The sequence below is a fragment of the Pteropus alecto genome, unplaced genomic scaffold (genome assembly GCF_000325575.1).
Source record: "Pteropus alecto unplaced genomic scaffold, ASM32557v1 scaffold213, whole genome shotgun sequence".
Lineage (NCBI taxonomy): Eukaryota > Metazoa > Chordata > Mammalia > Chiroptera > Pteropodidae > Pteropus > Pteropus alecto.
The window spans coordinates 3831214-3839292 of record NW_006434829.1 but is presented as its reverse complement, the minus strand read 5'-3'; the positions used below and the strand labels follow the sequence as shown (position 1 = coordinate 3839292).

The 8079-nt window shown below is 45.8% G+C and overlaps 1 protein-coding gene across 3 annotated transcripts in view; it reads left to right on the top strand.

Annotated features, from left to right (window-relative positions):
• ATP6V0A2 (ATPase H+ transporting V0 subunit a2) overlaps nt 1-6368 on the top strand; it is a 29736-nt gene extending 23368 nt beyond the window's left edge. For 2 of the 3 annotated variants that reach the window (XM_025045525.1, XM_025045524.1), the window contains exons 17-20: nt 445-564; nt 1975-2092; nt 3888-4059; nt 4676-6368. In XM_025045525.1, coding sequence (XP_024901293.1) covers nt 445-564; nt 1975-2092; nt 3888-4059; nt 4676-4775 — 510 coding nt within the window. In that variant the 3' untranslated portion in view covers nt 4776-6368. The remainder of the gene's footprint in view (nt 1-444; nt 565-1974; nt 2093-3887; nt 4060-4675) is intronic. The other variant, XM_025045526.1, reaches the window with a different exon arrangement.
• Nucleotides 6369-8079: the final 1711 nt, after the last annotated feature.

The window sequence follows — 8079 nt, the reverse complement described above, 5'->3', positions numbered from 1 at the left end:
GTCTCGCTTACCGCTTCGCCCCGGCGTGGACACTGGGTTGTTTCCGCCTTTGGTGACTGTGCATGATACTGCCTTGAACGTGGGCACGTAACTATCAGTTTGAGGCCTTACCGTCCGTTCGGGCGTGTCCCCAAGATGGGCTCGCCGGATCGTGTAGTAATTCTGCGTTTAGTTTTTGGGGGGAGCCGCCAGACTCTTCCGCACCAGCGTTTCGTTTGCACCCACAGTGCTCAGCGCTCCGGTCTCTGCACCCCGACACTTGCCGTCGTCTTCTTGTTTCCCTTTAGTGACGGTCACCTCGTTGTGTACGAAGTACTCATTTTTTTTAAAAGAACTTTTTTATTCCTGAAGAGTAGAGTCGTGACGAGAAATGCAGGGGTAGCTTTGGTTCTGTGACAACCTTCACGTTCAAGGCACTGACTGCACTGTTTTGGCTCTCGTCAGAGTGGCTACACGCTCGTGAGGAGAGACAGCGAGGAAGAAGTGTCCTTGCTGGGCAGCCACGACATCGAAGAGGGGGGTAACCAGATGGACGACGGCTGCAGAGAAGCCAGGTGTGAAGAGGTAACGTCTCCACTTACTGCTGCCAGATTAGACAAGTGACCCAGGCTTCAGAGAGATAAGAATGATGATAATCTTAGGGAAAAACAAAGAATTGGGGTGGGCCAAGGCCCAGTGGCCACCGTAAGGGGAAGGTGTCTTCAGACCGAAAGACGAAGCAGGCACCTCCGTAGGCCGTAGCGGGGTTTGTCATGGCGCAGTTTACTCGGGAAGACTGGGTCGGAGCAGACAGACGACCCCCCGGTTCTGCGCAGACGACTCTCCGCCAACAGACCCGTTACGGGACTGTTTTTGTAGCATCACTCGGGTACTAATGATTGACAAGACAAAGGGACAAAGAATGCAGTACATGCTGGGGGTCGTACCCTCCGGCGGTCTTGTGACGGGTGATCGCTCGTAGTCAGCACTGTCACCAGTCTGATCTTTATCTCCATCCTCGTGCCTGTCTGGCCATTACAGACAAAAATACTTAGGGCGGCATTTTGGGGAGCACGGGTAATCCTCAACTAGAAAGTTCCGATAGGCTTGCTCAGGACAGCGAGGTTGGTCACAGCGTGGAACTTAAATCTGAGACACAGAGACGGAGTTGGTTTCGTTCACGTCCGCCTCTACACAGGTAGTGAGCGCGCCCTGGCGTACACAGATGTGCAGTTACAATGGTGCACACCTGAAATTTATATGATGTTACTAATCAGGGTTACTGCAGTGCATTTAATCTCCAAACACGGCCACGCTAGGAGTTGGGGCCTCAACGTACAAACTTAGGGGAGCACAGTTCAGCCCATAACAGCTGTGGCTCGGGGTGCAGGGTTAGACGGGGAGAAGCAGAGCCCGCAGCGGCGGGAGGCACAGTCCTGGGCCCACGACAGCACGTCCGCCATGCCAGTCAGCGCCGTTTTCTCAGAAACCATCTTGGCTTAGCAACGAGGACCAAACACAGTTGCTCAGGATCAGCATTTTAGAATGGTCGTGTGGCCTTGTCCCTCCCGGGACCCCCTCTCGCAACTTCCCCGTGTCGAGTCGTGTTTAGGACGCGCTCATCTGTGAAGCACGCGCCTTCTTCCGTAGCCGTCTGACCGGAGCGTGGCAAGCGCCTGTCTTCCCTTGACGTTTTGCACTCGCTGGGCTGGCTCGGGTCGTGGCGGGCCGCCCGCGTGCATCACAGTCCCAGTCCAGACCCTCGGTGTATGTGTGGGAGCGGAGGCTGGGGTGCAAGGGCTGGCCGACCCTAGGTCGTGTGGCCGGTCACGTCTTGTGATCCAGTGTTCCTCAAACCCCAGCGTAGCGTCTTCCTGCCGATATTCCAAAAGCCAGTCCTTTCACCGTAATCCTGAACGGGGACAGACGTGTGACGTGTGGAAGTGCGTGTGTAATATACCAAGTCTAACCCGTGTCGTGTAATCTCTCCCTCAGTTTAATTTTGGAGAAATATTAATGACCCAAGTAATTCATTCCATCGAGTACTGTCTGGGCTGCGTCTCCAACACCGCGTCGTACCTGCGGCTCTGGGCGCTGAGCCTGGCTCACGCACGTAAGTGTTCGCCTCGTCCCGCAGTTCCCCAAACTCTGCCGAGACGCCCCGGCACCACGCTCAACTCACGGGGACGCTTTAATGTGCGAGGGAGACTCAGCCCATCTTTCAGAGGCGGGGTGAGCTGGCCCTGGGAGTCGTCTGGATGTGAGCGCTCGGTGCGGGGGTCTCCTGGGTGGTTCCTGGAGGTGCTGTCAGGGAACCGGGTACAGGGGCTTGGGGAACGGGGAAGGCTTGGAGCCTCTGCCACAGACGCCATCGCCCTCCGCCATTACCGTTACCGTTCTCGTCATTGCTTTATCCGGCCCTGTATTACCGAGTGTGACTATCCACTTATGTCACGCAAGTCCTAAAAACCGTGCCGGCGACTAGTTTTGATGACAGGCAGCACTCCCTTTGCATAGTTCTGATAACGCACGAACTTCAGTTATCACGTTTTAAATAACACCAGTTCCCCGAAAACGTGTTTCGAATTTCAGTTAGCACAGTATAAACATAAGGGACAAGCTTCACCGCGAGCTCTTGAGCTCACAGATCACTACGTAAGTAACACACGTGCGCTTCGTGATCAGTGGCCTGTCACCCCACTCCTTTCGAAGTCTGTCGGTGGCTGATTGGGCCCTGCGCCTCTGGTCACAGACAGCAAGGCGCACAGTGGCCTCGCCTCCTTGTGGGCCAGCGATAAGCCCACACGACGTTTAATAAAAATGGATGCTCGAACGAGGGAATCGGCCAACAGAGGTAAAGTGCAGCCAAGTGCAAGCGAGATGCGAACTGTGGACGGCGATGGAGAGCTGGCCGACGCGGGGCGGGGCGGGCGCCGCCCTTTCAGACACCGAGCTGGCCGCCAGGGGACCGTGCGGGGCACGTCTGTTCACGTAAATGAGGAAAGCAGTTTGACGACAAAGATGCGAATGCCCCAGCGGAAGCGATGCCCTGGGAACTCCAGGAGACGGTTCAGGCCCCGAGGGTGCAGGGACACCGTGTTGGAAGCTGGTCCAAACGTAGAACAGGGTGTGACAGTTTGCCGAGTGTGAGAAAAGATGCTCGCTTTATGTCAAGGTGCCCAGCTTGCCCCAGTTACACGAGAGGGAGGCAAGCAATGTTTTGAAAAAAGTTTTTTTTTTTTACAGAAAAAGCAATTTAATGCTCAGTGTTTCTAACATTTTAAAAATAGATTTACTATTTTTTTTCATTTTCCTATGTACTTATAACCAGCAATGTGTTTTTAATGTTTTGACAATCATTTTTAAAGGTCCCAGAACAATCGTAACTTTTTTCCATTGATTATTAAGGCTGCTTTGGATGGCTTGAATTGCACGGTCATTTTTATGCTCTGCATAGTTGTGCAAAGACTGCCTATGCTTGTGAAAACCCCCAAATGACAGAGATTTTTTAAAATATATGACACTGATATTTTTATAAGCATAGCCAAAAGTTTAGAATTTTATGGCTGGAGAAGACCCTGTGGTTTGTCAGCTTCATTTTAGAGAAGGAGTCAGCAGCCCAGAGCAGGTCGGTGCTGACACAGGGACACTCAGCCAGTTACGACACAGCCTGGACTGGACGCCCAGCTTCCGCCTTCCTGGCCTAGGGCTGCGTCGGGACAGCGCCAGCCCCACTGCAGGATCTCCCTTTGGGAGGCAGGGCCCTGGTTTTCCCGGCATGCTGGCTCTTCGTGTGTTATTTCATGGATGGTGACTCAGAATTGTCAGAAGGGAGCCCAGTCCAGCTGCTAGTTCAGGTGGCTCACTGCCCACGGCCGGGAGCCGACCGCTGAACGGTTCCTTTGCAGAGCTGTCCGACGTCCTGTGGGCCATGCTGATGCGTGTGGGCCTCCGGGTGGACACGACCTTCGGAGTCCTGCTGCTGCTCCCGGTCACCGCTCTCTTTGCGGCTCTGACCGTTCTCATCCTTTTGATCATGGAAGGGCTTTCTGCATTTCTTCACGCCATACGCCTCCATTGGTGAGCTTGAAATTTAGCTTTGGAACTATTAGAAACCTAATCCCCTCCCCAAACATGCGTGTATCTGCATGTATATAACCCAGACGAAAATCTAGTGCTTCATTAGGCTGGTTCTTCTCTTCCCAGCAGTGGGCTGTGTGTTCAGATCCCCTGAGTTATAATCGTATTTTGTTTCTGAACTGTTCTCACTGACACGTGAAAACGAGTTTATGCTTCCCGAATAATTATGTATATTTTATGCTTTCAGTTCACTTTGGGTTTGACATTGCTTTATCCTATAAAATACTCCATGCATATTTCTAAAAGGTTTATAGCATGTACCAGATTCCTTGTCTGCGTTTCTGGTTGCCAAGGTGTAGAGAGGGGGTCTTCACACCTGTGTGTGTGTGCGGTGTGTGGGGTGGCATGATGCACTAGCATCGCAGGCTGAGGGAGCCAACACGTGTGTATGGATTTCATCTAAGTAGAAATATTAGTGCCAAGAGCATGTATGGGATGAAGCAGCTTCAGCACTAGAACTGTTTTATTTTGTTTTGTTTTTAACTTACGCATGTTTTAAGAAACAGGAAATGTTATTCACAATCTTTCATTAATACACAGAATTTTTTTTTTCTAGGGTGGAATTTCAGAACAAATTCTACGTTGGTGCAGGCACCAAATTTGTTCCTTTCTCATTTAGACTGCTTTCATCGAAGTTCAATGACGACATGGCATGATCGTATTGCCGTATCCCACAGACTTTTGGATTTCTGGAGAATTATCATGTTTTAGAATTTTACTTATGTCAAATTTCCGATAGAAAAAATTCTGTCCTCATAGATTGCCTTATGATATAGCCAAATCTGTAAGATATACCTCTTCTTCCTGTTAAATATTTTGTAAAGTTTATCAATTTCACATCTGTTTATTTCAGTTTTTATGATGAGCAAATATAAGTTAATGCCAAAAGTTATGTTAAAGTTATTTTTTAAAATATAGGTTGGGGGGAGAGAAGCCAGTTTCGAATGGCTAATTGAAAATGGTCTTAGATAGTTGATCCCTTTTCACCTTGTTAAAAAAAAACAGAGTTATTCTGTCACCTGAAGTTGTCAGGTAATATTTTCAACAGCTGAAGCATAGTTGAAAAAAAATTTTAATGATGGATAATCAAAAGATTTATATTTATTCTGCTTGATCGAAAGTATGCAAACTTTTTTTTACTGTTTGCCGCCTCTAATTATAAGTAGGAGATGGTTTCAGTGATTTTGTCTTGTTTTAATAATTGGGGGAAATGGGATAAAATAACATACAACAAATGGTTATCCCACTTGTATATTTTTTTTAAAGACTCTTATCCTGTTATCCGTACATAAAAGCAATTATGATAATTTTATGTTTGGAAAGAAATTGTATACTGAGCCTTAAAATCAAGTGTGACTCTAGAAGATGCAATATGGATATAATTTGAACTTAAGTGACCAGCTTGGCTGACATTACTGAGCCAAAAGGGTTTTTTACTGAGTGAAGGAAGGTGAGAAGTAGTATTTTGTATATTTTTATAACAAAATATAAATTAGATATTTTCCCATGAAGAAATTACACCTATCTTTGAGACTAGTATAATTATAATTTTTTACTTTCAGACTAATTTTAAATAAAGGTCTGATAAAAGCATTGAGTTCATTTAAACTTTCAAACCCTATTTAGCTCAGTTGAAAACTAATTCTTAGCCATTTATAGTCTTTAGTTGAAATTCATTTATTCACTTGACATTTAGTTTTGAATACATTTGAGTCACTCCCATTGAACATTTTGACCTGTACTTTTTGTAAATTATGTTCATTTTTCATATTTCACTATAAATGACTTTAATTATTTTCAAAAAGAAATCTGCAGTATTTTCACTGTCTCGCATTTTGAGTAACACATTTAAGGCTTGTTTGTCACCATATTCCCTCACCCTGGCTAATGGTAGAGGGTTTGGAATTTTCTTTACGAGCAAAGATTGTTGTGGCACTGATTTCAAACGTATGTTTTCAGGTAACTCCATGGCCTGTTTGCCGAGACATGACATAACTGTGACATTTTAACGTTATTAAACTTTTTCATTGTAGTGATGGTTTCACACTGCCCCTCCATGAGATGTTACCCAAAGCCAGTTTGGAATTACTGGGTTTCGTCTTTCATATTAAAATATCAAACAAAATGATGCTGATGACACTCTTGAAAATGATTCTGTTAAGTTTCCCCAGAAAGGTGTAAAGTTGGGCCCTTTATTTGGGTGAATATGAAATATGGTAATACCATTCAGGTTTCAGACTTATCCCTCACAAGTTGTCATTTTTTTTATTCCAAGGATCTGCTGTAATAAAATGGTAACTAATTAATTCCTAGGAAACCCACAATTCTTGGACACTGTTTACTGATTAGTAAATAAGAAACATACAGTATCTGCTGGAATTCTTTACTGCCCCCATTGCTAATTGTCATGAGGGCCACTTTTTAATTTTAATTAACATTTCTTATCCAAGAGTGATCATTTTTCAACTGAAACCTATGTAGAATGTAATTATATATATATACATATATAAACCAAATTAATAGTCCTAACTTTTCTGAAAGAACTCTAGAAATATAGTTTGATGGTGTCCTTTAGGCCCCAGGGGAAATTTTCTTTATAAAGCTATTGGTTCCAATGTCATGTCATAAGAGTAGTTGCTTTGTTTTAAGCTATTTGGTGAAACTATTATGTGTACAGTTTTTAAGACTTTATTCCCTTGATAGCAGATATCCAGAGAAAAAATGGTCAGTTGTCTGGATGATGCTAAACATCTGTTTACATTCCTAAAGATAAACGTTTTCCAGTTTTCATTCAGGTGTTCATTCTCTGTTAATGGAGTCCTAAAATAAAAACCCAAGGAATTTCTTCAGTAAAATAGAACTTGATTTCATCCCGCAAGGGTGAACAACACGCTTGTGGTGACGTAGTCACGATCACTTTAAGGAGTGCAGAGGTGTTCCCTGTGGACTTTTCGTTTATTGTGGATACGATGAAAAGCCTCGCTTTGCACTGAATGCCACTCTGTCCTCATTTCTGGAGTGGGTATTTCTATGATAAAATTCTGGTCTCCATTTTCAATCTGTAATAGTTTAATAAGGCATTGAACATCTATAGGTAGCTCTTAACGGACACTTTAGGACCCTGTTCATTTTGGAAAACAACAAAAATAACTTCAACAACTGCTCTGCAGTCTGCATTTAAGAACGATAAATTTCTTGATTAAAATTTTAAAGCCACGTTTGCTTGCACGCCGTCTGGTGTACGTACCTCCAGCAAGATTACTGAGATACTGAGAGGCCGAAAATAGGCAGTTCAAGAGTAGTAGTTTTCCACCTGGCCAGGCCATTAATGCTGAGCTTTGGTTTAGAATTTTAAGAAATACTTAGAACATTCCACTTGTCTGTTGAGGGGAAAATCCAATAAGAAGGCCGGCCAGTTTCTTGGGGTCAGTCCAGAAATCTAGGGGCTCAATTCCGAGGGCAAACGACAGTGAACAGGTTAAAGCTCCCCAAATGCATGAAAGGACAAATTTGCATCTTCCTTATCAGTATTGAACTTTTTACTAATGAAAAATAAATGTCTATATTTCTAGAACGTGAGTGTTTTGTTTGTTATTCCCTGGCTGTGCTGGAAAGCCACAGCACTCAGCCCCTTGGTGATCCCGGGGGAATTTGTCCCCGCTTCAGGAACTTGTCCCCGCTTCGACCTCTCTTCCAGGGTGTTTGCTCTGCCAACGCCCTTTGATCCGTAGTGGCAGGGGGCTCAGACTGCAGTCCTGCCGGGCCTCCAGCTCTGCCTCTGCCACTCCGACCTTCCTTGTCACCTCCCTTGCCTGGGTTTTTTTAATGGTGACATGCGCAGGGCGGTGCTGGGAATCACAGGACACCGTTCCAGGTGCACCGCAGGGCCCGTGGTCGCCCGCCCTGGAGAGCGGCGTGTGCGCCCCGAGAGCGTGGCGGGGCGGGGGAGGGAGATGTTGG